At 48.0% G+C, this 20,267-nt stretch overlaps 1 protein-coding gene across 2 annotated transcripts in view; it reads right to left on the bottom strand.

Moving 5' to 3' along the window:
• The window catches only part of MTF1 (metal regulatory transcription factor 1), a 54,253-nt gene extending 46,283 nt beyond the window's left edge, over positions 1-7,970 (bottom strand). The window contains exon 1 of one of the 2 annotated variants that reach the window (XM_073572075.1): positions 6,967-7,970. In XM_073572075.1, the coding sequence (XP_073428176.1) occupies positions 6,967-7,389 (423 nt within the window). In that variant the 5' untranslated portion in view covers positions 7,390-7,970. The remainder of the gene's footprint in view (positions 1-6,966) is intronic. The other variant, XM_073572065.1, reaches the window with a different exon arrangement.
• Between the last annotated feature and the right edge of the window lie 12,297 nt (positions 7,971-20,267).

Genomic DNA, 20,267 nt, shown 5'->3' with positions numbered 1-20,267 from the left:
CAATGTGAGAAGGGTTTATAAGGCCATTTCCAAACAGTTTAGAGTCCATCATTCTTTGGTTAGACAAAATTAAAAATGGAGATGTTTGGCTGGAATGTCCAGTGTAAAGTTTGACAAAAACCAGAGAGAACAATCAGCACAAACGCCTCATTCCATCTGTCAAGCATGATGAAGGAGGGATAACGATTTAGGCTAATTTTTGCAGAAACAGGACTAGAGCATTTTGCAGTTGTTGAGTCGACCATGATGCCTCTATATATCAAAGTACTCAGGAGCCAAATGTGACACCATCTATCCAAAATCTAAAGCTTGGTAAAACCTGGGTCACACAACAGGACAATGATCCCAAGCACATGAGCAAATCTATATAATAATGGCTGAGAAATAAAAGAATCAAGGTGTTGCAAAGGCCTAAAGTCCAAACCTCACTCCAACTGAAATGCTGTAGCCGGACCTCAATAGAGCTGTGCACTAACAAATGCCCACACACCTATACTGAACGTGAGGAGTACCTCATCAATCTGTGGTGCCCTATTTATTTTAAAACTTCCTGGTTGTGGGATTCCAGCTTGCACAATGGATCCCACGTGCCTCCATGGCCATGCTCACAGTGAAAGCATGAGATATCACTCTCTGCACTAACCTAGCACTGATGAATGGTTTAGTCTAAGCAGTGACGATAACCGCTCTAAAGCCCCCGCTACACACTGTGATATCGCTAGCAATATCGCTGTAAAGTCACCGATTTTGTGACGTTGCAGCGATATTACTAGCGATATCGCTACATGTGATACTTACCTCCGACCGGCTCCCCCGCTGATTATCGCTGATCGCGCGAGAAGCTCCTGGACCATTCCTCGTCGGGCGCTTCCTGCTGGGCTTCCTGTGTCGCCGACGAGCGAGGCGTGGAGCCGGGCGGGAGGACGCAGGATCGCCGCGTCTGACAGGTAAGTAGCGATCCCCGACCCCTGCAATGTCGCTGGTGAGATCTGCCTGTGTGGCAGCTCACTAGCGACCACTTAGCGATGCACCAGCGATCCTGACCGCGTCATATCGCTGGTGCATTGCTAGGTGTAACGGTACCCTAAGGCTATGTTCACACTGCATTGTGCTTTTTTACTGAGGGCAAAACTTGCTTTTTTTGGCAGTAAAGAAGCTTCTTAAAAAAGCAATTTTGCTACCTTTTTCACGTACATATTATGTCTCTTGTGCATGCTGACAGTTTAGTGCCTGTTGTTCCTGAGTTTTCTGCACTAAAAACACAGCAGAACCTGATCCCTGCATTTTTTGCTGCTGTGAGAATCATGTGGGAATAGTGGATGAGGGCAGGTATATCTCGCCCAGATACCTTTCCTATGTGGCCTAGTCTGGTCAGTATCGCACCTGGTTACTAATGAATAATGGGAGGCGGATATAAAAGGATGCCAGGTGGTTGTGTGAGTGTCTCAGCCTGGGAACACAGAGAGCCTGTGTGAGAGACACATGTGAGTGAAAGCAGTGCCCACTGCAACTGTGGTTTGGCTGGACGGGAGAAGCCCGCCAGTTGGTAGTTAGGTTGTACCTTGTTTAGTTAGTGCCGGACAGGCGAGGATTTGTTTTATGTTTTATTTCTTTATGCATTGCTTTCACCGTTAATAAACCTGACCCAGTGTCAGTTATACCCGAATCCCAGCTCTGCGCCTGAGTTTCATGCTGAACGCATGTGACCTTTGACCCCAGCAAAGGCGATCCCGGAGTGTTTTATCACACTGCGTATTGCTCTCTATGGGTGCAAAAATGCTGAAAGGGACATGTTGCCGGTTTCAAAAATGAAGCAGCTTTCCAATTAATTCAGAAAAAAAAAATCAATGTGTGCATGTGATTTCTGAAATCTCATAGCTTTTGTTAGTACTATAAAATGTAGCTTTTAATTTGCATACAAAATGCAGCAAAAACACTTGTGATCACAGCCTCAGTCAATGCTTAATAAACAGGGTGGCAGCACGGGTTTATCGCTAAATGCTTAAGGCCTCTTTCACACATCAGTTTTTCGCCGTCAGGCGCGATCCGGCTTTTTTTGTAAAACCGGATCCGGCGAAATGCAATGCCGGATCCAGTTTTTCCCCCATTGACTTGCATTAGCGCCGGATGGCATTGCGTTTCATCCGTTTTTTGCCTGATCCAGCTACTTGTCTCATTCCGGCGTCTGGAAAAAAACGGCTACTGTAACGTTTTTTGTCTCCGGCGAAAAAGCCGGAAGCGCCGGATCCAACGCTTCCGGCTTTTTGCCACAATGAAAGTCTATGGGCGCCGGATCCAGAAAAAGACGGATCCAGCCACCGGATCCGTTTTTTTAAAGTCTGCGAATGCTCAGATCCAATTGGCCAGCCCCCAGGAAACAGATATAACCTGCTAGACGGATCCGGCAGAAAAACGGATCCGTTTCTTCAGTTCTCCAAAATTTATGCCGGATCCATTTTTTCTAAAAATAGCCGAATCCTGCCTGAAGGCAAAAAACTGATGTGTGAAAGTAGCCTAAGCGAACACACAAGAGTTGAAAAGTTTGGGCCTGACTTTTGCTTGACAGGTAAGCCCTTTTACAGGGCATTACGCTGCCTTCTGTGCATTTTGGACTATAACTTTTATTTGTAAAATCATCAGTCTGGGGTTACCCACTCTTAATGAATAAGAAAAGGCAGCACCAGATTGGCGATAGGTTAAGCCATGTTGTAAAGAAGAGTGGTCTAAAATTACTCCAGGGCGATGTGAGACTGATAAATGTCACACTCAAATAGTTTACTTCACAGCTGTTAGGCCGGTTTCACACGTCCTGATATTTCCGGTACCGGAGATATCAGTGTCTGTGTGTTCGTGTGTCCGCGGGTATAACACTTGCGGCACGTGTGGAAACCATGTGCCACATCAGTACCACACGGACAGGCACCAGGGAAGAAGCGCTTAAGTAAACGTTTCCACGCCCGAGCGCCGAGTGCTGAAGAAGGCTTTCACCATTCTCACCAGCAGCTGATTGGACTACTACTCCCATCGGCCTACACCTGCTGCCGCTAATAACCGTGAGAGCAGGAGCGGCTGATGGGAGTATTCCTCACCCGACGGCTGCACTGTAAATAAACAAATAAATGGGGAAAAAACGGCGTGGGTTCCCCTCTATTTTCTATAACCAGCCAGATAGTTTTTATTATTTAAAAAATGACACTTGAGGATGTAATTACCTAATACCGTCTAACTTCTAAGGACCAGATTTTTTTTTTTTTTTAATAAAAAAAGGGTGTATTTAGTTTTGCTTATGACTGCATATAATATAATGAGGTGCAATATAGTGGGTAGCAGCTTGGCACTTATAGAGAATCTGTCAGAAGAATCCCCCAGCCCCCAAACTCCTATTATGTATGTGCATGTAGTTCTTGCAAAGCCAGGTTCAGCAGTGCCTTTACACGGCCGGGCCAGTCGTCCGTTACTCAAAAAGCAATGTTTGAATCAATATGCAAATGAGTTGAGAGACTTTAGGCCCATAGAAGCTGTTCCCAAGGCTCAGTCACTGCTCGGTCTATTCTCCGCTCAAACAACACAGGAGCTGTCAGACAAGCAAGATATGGCACTGGGAAGTTGAACTGGAAGAGCTTCGAAGCATGGGCAAAAAGTGCTTCAGCCTCCTTTACATATTGATTCAAACATTGATTTCTCAGTAATGGAGGAGTGGACTGGCCATGTACAGGTATTGCTGGCCTTGTCTGTGAAACACCATCAAGCACATACAAATAGCTTGTAGAGTGCAATCCTGCTGACAGATTTCCTTTAAACAGCTTTAAATCAATTGTACTAATAATAATAAAAGTAATATTCAATCACTCTCCCTCTAGATGGAAAGTTACAAGTCAGCAATAAGAAATCCTCCAGAATCCTTGTGACTTCCTTAACAGCTATTTGTGTGTATTCTGCAAGATTCTGCTTCCTCTTCTCATTTCCTACAAATCAGGCATAAGATCTGGTGTATTATACAAACCATAAATTAAAGATATACCCTTTGTTGGTGGGAGCCGACAGGTACTATTATATATACGCTATGTGTACTGGCTACTCTGCTTCATGGTATGGTCCAGTGTGCTAACAATGTGCAAGTATGTAGACAGACATCTCTATCAACTGTATTTATGATGTAATAAAATCTGCCTACACAGGTGTATATAGCCACAAACACATTTCATATACACCCTTATAGCAGTATTGATGTAGAGGGCCACTAGAGGATCACAAACCAACAAACACCAAGTGGACATTAGACCAGTGGAAATTGGTACTTGGTCTGAGGAGTCAACATCTTTAGATTTCGGTAACAACCACCAGCAAGTCTTTATGAGTCGCAGAAAGGTGAGCGGATGGTTTCTACATGAGTGGTGCTTACTGTGTAGCATTTAGGAGTAGGTGTGATAGTGCGTAGGTGCTTAGCTTGCTGGCGATTTATTCCAAATAACAGAGATGGTTTGGGATGAGTTGGACGACAGAGTGAAAGCCAAGCAGCCAACAAGAGCTCAGCACCTCGGGGAAGATCGTTGGAAAACTATTCCTGGTAACTACTGGATACAACTATTGCTATAGCTGTGAATCAACTGCCCCATTAGGACAGCTATCTCTGAGGGTATGTGCACACGGTCGGTAATCGCTGCGGGTTGGATTCTGTGTACTTGTGCAGCATCCAACCTGCAGCGTCCAGATTTTACAGCATACTGGATGGGATTTCAAGAAATCCCATCTCCACTATGCGTGCTGAGGCGCCTGCGGCTCACCCACAGAGACGGACATGTGGCGAGTCTTTCCAGATCGCAGCATGTCTATTTATCTTGCGGAGAAGCCAGAAATTTCACCCGTACAATGTATTGGACACGGTGAATCCGCACGGTTCAGTGAGCACATGCGTTCAATAGACGGCAGTTCTTTGGATACAGCGGACATGCTCAGTGGTGGCTCACTGGTTACCACTGCAGCCTTGCAGCGCTGTGGTCCTGGGTTCCAATCCCACTAAGGCCAACATCTGCAAGGAGTTTGTAAACATCAGACTGCACTTGGATGACGTCTGATTCCAAGAAATGTTTTTCTCCATCTTCTCATCTGAGAGAATCTGATCACAGTTTGATGAGCATGTGATTAGCATAATGGACACAATTTTCTCATAAAGCATAAGTGGTCATTCTCAGCCTCTAGGCCACTCACTGTGTATGGGAATGCCAGGGAGAGTGGAACACAGCGCTCCGTTATTTCCTGCAGTCTCAATAACAATGATTGGAGCAAATGCCAAGAATGTACCCCTCTGCTCCATTTAAAAAGGGGCTCTGGAGTTTCAGTCTTTAGATTGCTGGGGATGCAACCACTGGGTAAAGGATACCCTGTGGTTTTGAGAAAACCTATGTAAACTAGAAGGCATGATATATGTTAAAAAAAAAAAAAATAGATAAAGAAACACTAAATCAAATACACTAACTATAAGAAGAGGAAAGTCTAATGATAAAGGTAAAACTGCAGTAAAGATGAATGCTGTGTACCTTTTAGTAATAAAGTACCGTTTTTTTTCGCTTTATAAGACGCTCCGGATTATAAGACGCACCACAAATTTTGAGGAGAAAAATAGGAAAAAACTTTTTTAATAAAATGGTGGTGCCTCTTATAATCCAGGTGTCTTATTGCTTACCGGGGGGGTGGTGGCTGCGGTGAAGTGGGGTCCCAGGGTCGCTGCTGGAGGAGGCAGGAGTGGGGTGATACTGCAGGCCGCAGGAAAGGATGAGGGGGTGCTCCGATGTGCAGCGCGCTGCCAGGGGGGGGCTCGTGCTGCTGCCAGGGGGAGGGGCTCGTGCTGCTGCCCGGGGCTCCGCCCACATTTACCGGGTGTCCGTTGGCACTGTGGGTGTCTCCGGGTGCCCAGCCGTGTCTCCAGTTCCAATCCCGGAGCTCTGGCGACATTTTGCGACAGGCCAGAGCCCCGGGGCTCCCTCTGTTTTGGCTCCGGCAATATGGCGGCCGCCGCCGGGGGCAGCGCATGCGCTGATTGTGATCTCGGGACTGAGATCTCAAGAGATGAGATTTCAGCGAGATCTGTCCCGAGATCACCATCAGTGCATGCGCTGCCCCCGGCGGCGGCCGCCATATTGCCGGAGCCAAAACAGAGGGAACCGAGGGGGCGCCCCGGGGCTCTGGCCTGTCGCAAAATGTCGCTAGAGCCCCCGGGATTGGAACCGGAGACACCGCTGGGCACCCGGTGACACCCACAGCGCCGACAGACAGCCGGACACCCCTGCGGCCTACACCCGGTAATGTATATCCTCTTTGTAACACGCACCCCAATTTTCCCCCTAAGTTTGGGGGAAAAAAAGTGCGTCTTACAAAGCGGAAAATACGGTAAATGCTTACCAACAACCAAATATAGACGGGGGAATTTTAAAGAAGGGCATCTAGAAAATGTCCAGAAAGGGCACTGTACTATTACTAGGGGCATGCTAAAGGCCCCCTGCAATGAGCGACTCTCCTGCAATCAGTATTCGGCCTAATGGATTCACGGTGCATTTTATTAAGCAGCTGACCAGTTGAAAAAATGCTTAGATGTGCTTAACATACATGCAGCTTACCAATACCCATCAGTAGTGTGTGTATAAAAGGGGCTTGTAGACTGGCTCATTTCCATAGCAAAGCCAGTCCCCTTCTCAGTGTATGCACTGGCTGTGAGAGATGGCAGCTGGCTTAGCAACTAAAATGACCAGTCTGCCAGCACCCTTCATAGACAGCACTGGTAACACGCCAACATCAGAAGAGGTCTTCAGCACAAAGCACTAACTGGCCGTGGAATGACAGAACCTGGCACCTAGAAGTTGCAGAAAGTTGGATATATTTGCATTTCAAAGTTCCTTTGAAGTGAACAAACCCTTAAAAAATTGCCGATTAACATATCCAGATATTAGGGAGTTTGTGTGCCTGCATTACCTCCTTCTGCTTGGTTTCCGGGCACTCGGAGTGAAGGGTCAGTGTGGCCCCCTCGATGTTCCTGGGCATAGGAGTTGAGCCAGGGTTAATGGTGAGGTGAATCTGGTCCGGTGAAATGATGTGCTGAACGTAGCCTTGGGACAGGGCATCCTGTTCGGGCATAAGCAATAGGCCTTCCTCATTAGCAGCATCGAGGAATGGGAGATTAGCGCTAACGTTACTCTCATCCTCCTCCTCCTCGTCATCATCTTCCTCTGATGGCTGCCGGTCCTGCTCTATGAGGACGGTGGTGGTATCATAGACTGTGGGCACCTCTCGCCCGCCTTTATCCAGGAACCACTTCCTCATCTTGTCATCTGGGCACATGCCCTCCTCCTCCTCCTCCTCAGACATAAGGGCCAGCTCTGGGCTATTTTCTCCCATGACACAAAGCTGGAGAGATCACTCTCTTATCCTGGAGAAACGAGTATTCAGAAGGGTCACAGGAGCGTCATGGTCCACATTCACATCCTCATAGGAGGTCCTGGCCAGCTCAGGCTGCCTCCATCTCCTCCACAGCCCTCAGGGCAGTCACATGGAGATAAGGGGGGAGGATGGGACATGACCAGTGCCTGACCACGTCCAGGCTATGGAAGAACATGGTGAGGCAGGACTCCCGTGCCCCAATGCAGGCGCATGGAGCCACCGACAATCAGCTACTTCGGTCTGGCGCTGACAGAGGACTTTAGGGCCCTACGTCCAGCTCCCCATACACACGGGGCCGTACAGACAACGTCTCACTCTACAGCAATGGCTCCGACCAATACGGAGGCAAATGGAGAGCCAAACCTGCCCCTGCTCGCTAGCCGTGCTCCGGGGTCCTCAGCTCATGCCCAAGCAGCGCCACTTCCTGATCCGCTTCCTTCTCTCCGCTGCTAAGGAAGACGACGGACCGCCGAGAGGGACAAACATGAGGGATGGCGTTCAGTGTGGTCATGTGACAGGAGCTGGGACTTGCCGAGTGTGTCACGTGTCACTGCTCCGGTCACAGCCCTGCATGGACAAGTCATCACATACGTGACTCATGTCACACACGGACATGCACCCGTCCCATGCATTCATGTCAGGGTGACTGACCTCCTACACAATAAGCGGCAGCAGTCACCACAGAAATTATTACATAATGTAAACTTCACCGGCGTGCCAAACACTAACATATACTAGCTATGAACCCGTTCTACGCCCGGGTGGCGAGCATTTTAATTGGTGTATGGTCTCCCAATCCTGGTATGTGCTGCCTCCTCCTATCCTGGTACGCAAGGTATCCCCCCCCAATCCTGGTATGCATGGCACCCCATTCTTCATCCTGGTATGCATGGTCCCCTCAATCCTGGTATGCATGGTCCCCTCAATCCTGGTATGCATGGTCCCCTCACGCCCCTATCCTGGTATGCATGGTCCCCTCACGCCCCTATCCTGGTATGCATGGTCCCCTCACGCCCCTATCCTGGTATGCATGGTCCCCTCACGCCCCTATCCTGGTATGCATGGTCCCCTCACGCCCCTATCCTGGTATGCATGGTCCCCTCACCCCCCTATCCTGGTGTGCATGGCCCCCTCACCCCCCTTTCCTGGTATGCATGGCCCCCTCACCCCCCCTTTCCTGGTGTGCATGGCCACCTCACCCCCCCTATCCTGGTATGCATGGTCCCCTCACGCCCCTATCCTGGTATGCATGGTCCTCTCACCCCCCCAAAATCCTGGTATGCATGGTCCCCTCACCCCCCCTATCCTGGTATGCATGGTCGCCTCACCTCCCAATCCTGGTCTGCATGGTCTCCTCACCCCAAAATCCTGGTATGCATGGTACCCCTCATCCCTCAATCCTGGTATGCATGGTACTCCCTCATCCCTATCCTGGTATGCATGGTCCCCTCACCCCCAATCCTGGTATGCATGGTCCCCTCACCCCCCAATCCTGGTATGCATGGTACCCCTCATCCCTCAATCCTGGTATGCATGGTACTCCATTCAATTCAAAGAAGCTTTATTGGCAGGATTAAATACACATTAGTTTTGCCAAAGCAAGTGTACAAAAGGGAATAGGGATAGGGACTGTAGGAATGTTGGGTAGGGGCTGTAGGAAAGGTGGATTAGAGCAGATCCAGGATGGGGCTATAGAAGTCCATGGCATAGGGAAGGTGAATGGGGGGCATGGGGCAGATCCAGGGTGGGGGCCATAGATGTCCATGGCAGATCATAGTTCTCTTTCTCGCAGTCTATGACATTCTCTCACATATTGTGCTGCTATCTCCACTGCTCTCTCCTTCCCCCAGCAGGATATATGTTTTCTCTTCCTCCTTCATGGTGATGAAATCTGGGAAGAGATGTGAGTCTCCTGAAGTGTGTCCCTCACTGCTGAGTATTTGGAGCAGTGTAGCAGGAAGTGGGTCTCATCCACCAGGGCCCCCAGGTCACAGTGTTGGCACAGTCTTTCCTCCCTGGGCTTGTAGCTCTGCCTGTGTCGGCCGGATTCGATGGCCAGACTGTGGGCACTGAGTCTATACCGGCTCAGGATCTTGCAGTCTCTGGGGTCCGGGAGTTTCTCCAGGTATGGGGCCAGTCTGTAGTCTCTCTGTAGACTCTGGTACATGGTCAGTTTCTGTGAGCTGATGATGTCGTTCTTCCAGTCACTTACGTACCTCTCCTGGCCTTCGTCTACCATCTTCCTGGTTCCAGCTTTTGTCAGGTTGTTGTGATTGGTGTTCTGGTCAGGTTGGGTTTGGGTGGGCTGTTCCGAGGATCCTGGTTTTTCTGTTTCACCTACATGTGTCAGGGCTTTATGGTGATGGGAGCTTGGATTGCTCCTATGTAGGTGAGCCCGGAATGACAGTGCCCTCTTTAGAACCGTTAGGTGTAGAGGGAATCTGCCCAGCTCGGCCCGGCAAGCACTGTTGGAGGTACTCCGATGGACTTGGAGAAGGTGCTTGCAGAATTCCAGGTGGAATATTTCTGTTGGGCTGGAATCCCACCTTGACCAGTCTGAGTAGGTGTGAGGACCCCAGACTTCGCTGCCATACAGGAGGATTGGGGCGATGATAGAGTTGAAGATTTTTAACCAGACCCTCACTGGTGGCTTCAGATGGTAGCGTTTCCTTCGGATGGCATAGAAGGTTTTGCATGCTTTGTCTTTCAGGGTCTCTATGGCTTGTTTGAAGCTCCCTGACCGGTGAATCTCTAGGCCCAGGTAGGTATATTTGTCCGTTCCTGTAAGGGTGCAGTTGTTGAGGACAAATGAAGGGTGCTGGTCTGATTTTCTCTTTCTCTTCTGGAACACCATGATGTTGGTTTTCTTTAGGTTGTCCGGTAGTGCCCAGGTGGAGCTGAATTTCTCTAAGATTTTCAGGTTTTCTTGGAGACAATTCTCGGTTGGTGACAGAAGCAGCAGGTCATCTGCATACAGCAGGAATTTCACCTGGGCGTTGTGGAGGGTGAGGCCTGGTGCTGTGGAAGATTCCAGAGTGGTAGCCAGCTCGTTGATGTAAATGTTGAAGAGCATTGGGCTTAGGCTGCAGCCTTCCCGGCTCTGCTGGAAATAGGCCATTCTTCTGCCGTTCACACTCACACTGCAGAGGTTCTCGGTGTAGGAGCTTTTGATAACATCATAGGTCTTTCCTCCTATTCCGCTCTCCAGCAGTTTCAGGAATAAGCCTGGGTGCCACACCGAATCAAAGGCCTTTTTAAAGTCCACAAAACAGGCGTATATCTTCCCGTTCTTTGTATTGTGGACGTGTCTCTGAATGAGGCTGTGCAGGGTGTAGATGTGGTCAGTAGTGCGGTGGTTTGGCATGAACTGTGCTTGGCTCTTGCTGAGGACATTGTGCTCGGTGAGGAAGCTGAGGATCCTCTTGTTCAGGATGCTGTTGAACAGTTTTCCCGGGTTGCTGCTGACACATATTCCTCTGTAGTTGGCTGGGTCATACCTGTCCCCATTCTTGTGGATGGGTGTGATGAGGCCTTGGTTCCAGGTACGAGGGAAGTAGCCGGCACTTAGCACAATATTGAAGAGTTTAACCATTGCGGCCTGTATTTCTGGTGGGCTGTACTTCAGCATTTCTGGTAGGATTCCATCCAGGCCACCGTCTTTTCTACATCTTATGGAAGAGACTCTCTCTGCTACTTCCTGTAATGTAATAGGTGTATCCACGGGGTTTTGGAAGTTTTTTACTTTTTCCTCCATTGCTTTTAGTTTTGCCATTATGCTTTCCTGTTCTTGGCTTAGTTCTTCCTTTGAAATGTCTTTATAGAGGTCTCTGAAGTACTGGAGCCAGATGTTGCCATTTTGGATATGGGTGTTGTTTTTCTGGTTTTTTGTGCCCATGTGGTTCCATAGTTCCCAGAAGGAGTTGTCTTGGAGGGCGTCTTGGAGTTGGTTAAGCTTGGTGGAGATGTAACTCTGCTTCTTCCTCCTGAGGATGGTTTTGTACTGCCTTTGTATGGTTTTATAGGCTTCCCTTAGACCCAGGTGGTTGGGGTTTCTGTGTTTCTTGTTTGAGGCTGTTCTCAGGGTCTTCCGTACGGCTTTACATTCTCTGTCAAACCATCCGTTGATCTGTTTTTCTTTTGGTCTCTTGTAGTTGACTTTTTTAAGGTCGGACAGTCTGGCCATTGCATAGAATATATTGTTGAGGTCTTTTGCAGCTTGACTCACTCCCTTTGGGTTAGGCTGGTACTCGTAGTTGTAGAAGTGGTGGAGCATCCGCTGTATTTCAGGTCTGCTGGGAGCCTCTTTATACTTTAATGCCAACATTTTGTGCCATTTATAGGATGGAGATCGGGTGAAGAGGCCGCTCTGCTGAGGCTTTTGAATGGATGGTTTCTCTGTAGATTTCAGGTACAGAAGAAGTTGGCTGTGGTCTGACAGGTGCATTTGTGGGGAGACTATGAAGGCGCTGATATTTGCCAGGTTCATATCTGTAATGGCATAATCTACTACACTTCTCCTCCCTACATGGGAGTTTAGTGCACACCTCCCTAAGGAGTCTCCTTTGGTTCGTCCATTAAGAATATGAAGTCCTAAACTTCTACATATGTTCAGGAGCTTTTTACCACTTTTGGTGACTGTACTGTCATAGCTGTTTCTCACTGTGACTACTGAGTCTTGTCCGTCATTCTCTGCTCCAAATATGTAGATGTTCCCATCCGTGGTCAGGAAGTCGTTTTCTCTCCCTGTTCTTGCATTGAGGTCTCCAAAGATGAGAACTTTGCCCAGGCCCTGATAGTGGGCGGCTTCTCTTTGTAAGATCTCGAAGCAGTCTGGATTGAAGTAGGGTGACTCTGGTGGTGGTATATAGGTGGCGCAGAGGTGGACATCAGACTGAGAGGTGAGGATGGAGCTGCTGATCCTGATCCATATGTGGCTGCCTCCTCTCTTCACCGGTTTGATGTACTGGTGGAGCTCCTCTTTATACCAGATCAGTATTCCTCCTGAGCTCCGGCCCTGTTTGATGTTTTTATTTTTATGGGCAGGGACAGAGATTTCCCTGTATCCGATGGGCACCAGAAATTCGTTTTCGGCTCTGGTCCATGTTTCCAGGAGGATCTGAATGTCTATATTTCTCAGTCTTTGCATAAAGTCAGGGTCATTTGTTTTATATCCAAAGGCCGAGGTGTTGAGACCTTGAATATTCCAGCTGCTGATTGTAAGTGAAGTCATTTTTCTATATATCTTGGGTGTATATACCTTGTAATGAATATGGCTGTGTAGGACACATCGGATTTCTGACTGATTTATTAATGATGTTGATTCCGTCCAGTCACATTAGTTTCCTGCACACTGTGTTGAGCAGAGTCTTTATCTCCTCCATATCTCTGCTCTGTATATCTCTGCTCTGGATGCCTCTGTTTTGCATGTCTCTGTGTGAGGTTGGTGAACTCCTCCATGGTGGTCTCCTCCTTTGATGGTCCAATTTTGGGTGAGGGTGTATGTTTTCAGCTTCCTTTGATATTATTGTTTCTTTCCTTCTTATTGTCGGGGGTCTTTTCATGGGATTCTGGTTGTTGTTGAATCCAGGCCTAGGGTGGTCCCTGTTTAGGACAATGTCCTTCAGCTCTTTGGCCAGAAGGCTGACCCCTGATTTTTCAGGTGCTTACTGTCATAGAGGTGATGGTGATTTATGGAGGGGTGTTGTGCCAGAATCACTCCTGGCACAGATTTCATTCTTGTTGTTAGGTCCATATTGATGTTCTGTATGGTGTGGTTGGGTATATCCTTTCTTGGGAGCAGAAATGACAGAATGATTTTGCTGTCAGGGAATTTTAGTTGTGCCGTCTTTGCTAGTTGGGCCAGTTGTCCTGAGATCTGCTGGTGCTGGTCTGGCAGATTGTTTGTGCCGGTGTGTATAATGATATGGTCTGGGTTGGAGAACCGTGGATTATTGATGACCACAGTCACCTGCTCAATAGTTGCACAGCGGATTTTATTGACCCTTTTTCCTGGGAATAGCCGCCTTGTATTCAGGTATTTCCCATTTGAGTCCATTATGAGGACGGTGTCAGGACTTTGTGATGTTGTTGGTGGGGGATGTGGCTGCTGATGGGGGTCTGTGCTGGAGATTATGCTGGTAGCAGATTCTCTTCTCTCTTCTATGGGTCTTATTTCTGGCTCACATTGATTAGACTCGGGTTCCTCCATATTGGGGTTGTTTGGCCTCTCAGCCTCCTGGCCAGTGGAGGTCATGTCCTCTGCACTCCTCATTTCCATGGCCCCCTCCTGGCTCAGATGTCCAGGTGTTGTTGGTGGTTTCAGCTTTTCTATCTCCTGTCTCAGCCTGGCATTTTCTTTCTGCAGTTCACATATTGCGGCTCTTATTTCCTGCAGGGATGACCTGTATTCACATTTCAGTTTGTTTATCTCAGTAACTATGTGGACATTAGCATTTCTGTCACCAGTGTTTCTCAGATGGTCTTCCTTAAATTGGACAAATTCTCTTTCTACTTGAGATAAACAGTCTTTGAGGGTCTGGGGTGAGGGGTGTGAAGCATTGGGAGCAGTGGTGTCTCTGGAGGTCTCTATAGGCGTGCGGATATCAGAGGTGGCTGTAATGGTGTGGATATCAGAGGTGGCTGGGGTTTGTTGTTCTTTGTGAGATTGGGCCTGGAGTTTAATATGAGGGAATCTGTCTTCAAATTGCTCCAGATTGTCCTCAGTCCCTTCTACCAGGATGGTGCCACTGTTGTACAGAGTGATGGTAAGTGAGCTGCACTCGTCGTCTTTATGGTTTCTGACTCTGATCTGCTGGCCATTATTGGTATCAGACTTGGTTGTATATTGATATTGCTTGCACAGGGCGGTGTGCCAGGCCCGGAGATGCTCTGTGAAGAACAACACTCCCTCATCTCTATCCTGGTATGTATGACCCCCTATCCTGGTATGCATGGTACCCCTCATCCCCCAATCATGGTATGCATGGTACCCCTCATCCCCAAATCCTGGTATGCATGGTACCCCTCATCCCCCAATCCTGGTAAGCATGGTACCCTTCATCCCCAAATCCTGGTATGCATGGTACTCCCTCGTCCCCCAATCCTGGTATGCATGGTCCCCTCACCCCTCAATCCTGGTATGCATGGTCCCTCACCCCTCAATCCTGGTATGCATGGTACTCCCTCATCCCTATCCTGGTGTGCATGGTCCCCTCACCCCCTATCCTGGTATGCATGGCCCCCTCACCCCCTATCCTGGTATGCATGGTCCTGTCATCCCCCAATCCTGTAATGCATGGTACCCCTCATCCCCTAATCCTGGTATGCATGGTACCCCTCAATCCTCAATCCTGGTATGCATGGTACTCCCTCATCTCTATCCTGATATGTATGACCCCCTATCCTGGTATGCATGGTACCCCTCATCCCCCAATCCTGGTATGCATGGTACCCCTCATCCCCCAATCCTGGTATGTATGGTCCTCTCACCCCCCCTATCCTGGTATGCATGGTACCCCTCATCCCCCAATCCTGGTATGCATTGTCCTGTCATCCCCCAATCCTGGTATGCATGGTAACCCTCATCCCCCAATCCTGGTATGCATGGTAACCCTCATCCCCCAATCTTGGTGAACATGGTCCTCTCACTCCTATTAAAACTACACACATACAAAAAAAAAACATTTATACTCACCCTTCTTTCCTGTGCTCCCGTGCTGTCAACACGGGGGAGGAGTCTGGCGCCGTAGTACGCGCATGCCCATAGCGCTGTCCGGCGCCATATTGCTGAAGACACTGCAAATGTGTCTTCAGTAAAATGGCGCCGGATCGCGCTATGCGCATGCGCGATTCCGGCCGCAGTCCCTCCCAGTCTCCAGCTGAAGAGAAGCGCCGCGGCAACGCTTCTCCCGGTCAGGAAAGTATGGCGTCGGAGATGGCGGTATGCAGTGTGTACGGTACCGCCATCTCCGGCGCCATACACACTCCTTACCGCTGGCTGCCTCATTCTGTCTGGAGCCAGACTGCGCAGGCGCGTCGCACTTGCGCAGTCTATAAAGGCTTCAGACAGAGTGACGTTTACAGTGTTATAGTATAGATACAAATAATGTATTTCTTTATTTACATAGCTGTCTTATAGCTGTAGGAGGTGGAGTCCCTGCTGTGTGTCCGGGCTGGAACCAAGGGGGCCGTCACCAAGGTTCCTAGGGAGACTATTTCCGGGGGACATAATTAGAGGATGGACCACAGAGACTTCTAGAAAGGTTGGGGGAGGAGCTAATATAAAAGGGGCTGAGGACACCAGCAGAGGGCAGTCGATGGAGCAGGAGAGATGGAGCAAGGAAGCTAGAGAGAGCCAGAGCAAGGAGAGCAGAGCAGCAATGGGAGAGACTGAAGGGAGTCTCACCACCGACAGAAGGGAGACGGCACCGAGCCGTCCAATGGAGAGACACCAACCGCCTGCCAGCGCTCCCAGCAGCCGCCACCGCCCGACTCCACCCCGCGGGTGCGGCCTGTCAGCTGCCGCCCGCGGCCACCACCACCCGACTCCACCCCGCGGGTGCGGCCTGTCTGCTGCCGTCCGCGGCCACCGCCCGACCACCCCACGGGTGCGGCCTGTCCGCTGTCACCTGCGGTTGCCACTGCTCGTCCCCAGCTGGTGGCTGCGGCCTACACTGTCCAGTCCCCGGGCAACGCTGCCCCACCTCCGCCGGGAGGTGTGACACAAAGCAACTCTTCAGGGGCCTGCTGTGCCCCCACTTCGCCGGGGCATAGGAATGCCCAAAGTCTCCGCCAAGTCCTCGTCGGCTGTGCCCAGAGGCTGATACGCTGAAGCATCATCGACCATCGCTCCGCCGGACGTCAGAGAAGATAAATGACACGTAGTTAACATTCTTAGTCGGCCATACCGCAGCCCTATAGTGACCAGTCTTTGCCGGGTTAGTTGTGTTTATGTTACCAGTGTATTCTTGTGTTGATCCCTGCGAGGATAACTGCTGTTAACTTGCTTGGTTGCTCGAGATAGCCCCTATAGGCATCTACATATATATACAAAAGTTACATCTTAAAGTTCTTCTCGTCTCCCTTTTACCATTTCCTGTTGTTTCCAGGTACCAGCCGGCAGAGCTCGGTGAGCACACTGCACATGCGCCCAGTGTCGGACTGGGGTGCCAAGGGCCCACCAGTAACATTGACTTTGAGGGACCCACCTTTCACCTGCATACAAATATTACACTCCCCTCATTCACAAATTAACCTATATCTCCATATAATAATAAACTCTGTAGTTTGGTTAATGATGAGATGATGATGATGAGATAAATGATGAGATGCTGCTTTTTTCTGTACAGAGTAAAACGTGAATTATGAAAAGTACAGGCCATTACAGTGGGGTTGGGGGCCCATGTCTGCACAGGAGCCCACTGAGGGATTCCCCTGTTCCCCTGTGGGCCAGTCCGAGCCTGCATGCGCTCACCATTTTTTCTTGCAGGAAAATGATGCCGGGCCAGGGGATGGATCAGGAAGGCCCAGGGATGCCTGAGGTATCAGTGGATCTCAAGGGGCATCATGTCTCTCTCCTCTGACATGTATATTATCATTGAAATAGTGGGCACACTTTTCTTTGTGATCGGGCACCAGAAAATCCAGCCCTGATCATGTACTCCGGAGATTTTCTGACTGTGGAGCGCTACAGCCTTATTCCCAATCATGAGGAAATATGTACCCTTAGCACCTGCCGTTTTAATGCCTATCAGCAGTCGTTAATGAGTTAATCTGTTGATGATCAACTTTTTGGGCAGCACCCCACAGCCTCCCAGACACATGTTTAGAGAGGTGTACTGTTTCCTTCACCGTAAATCTCCAGTGTACAGTAGGAAGGGTCCACAAGTTCTCCATAGGGTTTAGGTCAAGTGAGGAAGGGGCCATATCATTATTCTTTCATCTTTAAGGGAATCTGTCAGTAGGCTAACTCTCATAAAGCTACTTTCACACATCAGGTTTTTTCTGACAGGCAGGATCTGGCTTTGCGCCGAAGCAACAGATTTGGCGTCATCCGGCGTCTTTTTTGAAAACCTGATGAACCGGATCTGTTTTGTCAGGTTTTCCATCCGTTTCTTCCGGGGTTTTTTATCCGTTTTACGACGGATCCGGTTTTTAAAAAAGCCCATGGGAGGCTCCCAAATGTGATTGGCTACTGAAAACCTATATATACAGTGCTCCGACAGGCCATATATGACAGGTTGTAGAGGAGAGCAAGTGTTTGGCGAAGATGGAAGCCGTGATAGCAAACATTCTGAAGATTAACGTCGATTTTACTGTTGAGGTGAATCGTTTGAAAGCGATTGTTCTGGAGAAGGAGCAAGAGACACAGCAGTGCATCAAGCGCTTGTGCCGACCGACGTTTGTGAATCCACCCCTTCACAGCCAAGAGAAAGACGCGTGGGGTGTATTCTACACTATACAGTACATTGAGCTTTGAGGAAACCCTGAAAAATTTTTCTCATATGTTCGGATGCAAATGGAGAACTTTGATTTTTTGGTGGAACGCATTGGACACCTCATCAGAAGTGACACATATTGACGCTTCTCCATTTCACCACGGGAGCGTCTGATGGTGACTCTTCGGTAAGGCATTTTTATTGTATCTCCTCCTTGTAAAGCACACTTCTACTGTAATCTTGCTGCTGGTAGTTTTTAATAAGTGTTTTGATTGCATCTCCAACCAACTGTTAAGCTGACTTATAAATGTAATGTGTTTTTTTTTTTTTTATTATGTACTCCCTTTTTCTCTTTTTTTGTCACAGATTCCTTGCAACTGGAGAATCTCTTTCGTCACTCCATTTCGAGTTCAGACTTGGTGTTCTGTCCTCACTAAATGAAGCAGACTTCATGTAGCTATACATGCAGCAATACCACTATACGGGGGGTCCAATAAGGAGACTGTAGGTTGAATCTGTGTTTTATTGAACGTGGTGGTATATTGATGCGGTGAAACTACAAGTAAAACATATAAATACAATCAGTACTGGATTCATAGGAATACATAATATACATAACATACATTATCTACACTACTAGCTGAACAGGGGAGAGCTAAGCAGGCTGATCTGAGACAGAAATTATATACAGGGAGCATGTTTATGTACCAGTGATGCTGACACAAGGGGGAAGTGAAATGAGATGTTCCCAGGAAGCAGGCTTGAGAAAAAATGGAGGACTGGAGGGAAAAATGGGGGCTGGACTGAACCATAATGCTTTGCAAGCTTTCCCAGAATACATTGTGAATGGAGGGAAAGATTCAGGATGCAAACACAATAACAATGCGGTTGTGACTCTGGCCACTAGATGGAGCTAGAACAATGAAAACATTAAATCTATGGAAGAGACTGAATATTCTGGATATTCACAGCAAATCATTGTATAAATATAAACAAGCAGACAGTCAAAGATCATAAATTATGTCAGGGACAGAACACTTGGGATTTCCATCATCTCCGGAATTGTGAAGCACACATGCCGTGCATTGTGGGACTCTTTACATGACAAGTTTATACCACATCCCACATTGGAGAATTGGCTTGAAATTGCAGATAAGTTCCAACAAATCTGTCAGTTTCCCAATTGCTTGGGTGCAGTGGGCGGGAAATATACCCGCATCGTCAAACCTTCTGGATCGGAATATTTTAACTTTAAAAAATATTTCTCCATTGTGCTCATGGCCATCGCTGATGCTGAATACAAGTTTATAGTGGTTGATATTGGAGCCTATGGCTGCTCCAATAATTACCAAGTTTTCACATTGTCTGCAATGGGGCGTCATCTCTATGGAAACACCTTCCAATTTCCACCCCCAAGACCACTGCCTGAAACCTCTGGGCCACCAATGCCATTTGTTTGTGTTGGGGATGAAGCCTTCCAACTATCGGAACACCTGCTGAAACCATACTCCAGTAGTGGATTGCCGCGAACTAAAAGAATTTTTAATTACCGCCTCACACGAGCACGAAGAATGGTGGAGGGCACTTTTGAAATTCTGACAGCGAATTGGCAAGTTCTATTGACCGCTATCAACCTGAAGACTGAAACTGTGGACGAGGTGGTGAAAGCTTGTGTGGTTCTGCACAATTTTGTTACATGCAAGGAACAGATTTGCATTGATGACCACCCTGAAGAAACCACCTTGCATGATTATCACAACATTATGAAGTTCTGTGTCAGTTTCAAGAATGAGGGACAAATTTGCTGAATACTTTATTTCACCTCAAGGAAGAGTAGACTGGCATGATGAGAGAGTTTGAAAAATTTGTCTTGTACCTTGTAACCAAAAGTCATTGACCTTCTTTACTCAAAGTATTTTACCTTCTTTAACCAAAAAATTTTACCTTCTTTACCCAAGTTGTGTACCTGGTTGTGTTTTACCCAAAGGATTTTACCTTCTTTACCCAAAGGATTTTACCTTCTTTACCCAAGTTGTGTACCTGGTTTTTACCCTAAGTATATTACCTTCTTTACCAAAAGTATTTTAACTTCTTTACCAAAGTTGTATACCTGGTTGTGTTTTAACCATTGTATTTTAACTTCTTTAACCACAGTATTTAACCTTGTTTTAAAAACCTTTTTTTTAACTTAGAAACCTTATAACCAAGTAAAAGACCAAATTTTTAAGCTAACTGTTTTTTTATTAACAAATTATTAAATAGAAAAATTACAAATCTACATAGTGGGGGTAAGAAATAATGCTGGAGGGGCTGTCAGATTGGGACACTTCGACACTGGGAGTGTGGAGAGAGGAAAGTGATGGTGGTGGTGGTGAAGGATCAATAGGAACAGGTGAAGGG

The sequence above is a fragment of the Dendrobates tinctorius genome, unplaced genomic scaffold (genome assembly GCF_039654945.1).
Source record: "Dendrobates tinctorius isolate UK_male_01 unplaced genomic scaffold, ASM3965494v1 ptg000007l, whole genome shotgun sequence".
Classification (NCBI taxonomy): Eukaryota; Metazoa; Chordata; class Amphibia; order Anura; family Dendrobatidae; genus Dendrobates; species Dendrobates tinctorius.
The sequence above is the reverse complement of the archived record's forward strand: the minus strand, read 5'-3'. Positions and strand labels throughout refer to the sequence as shown.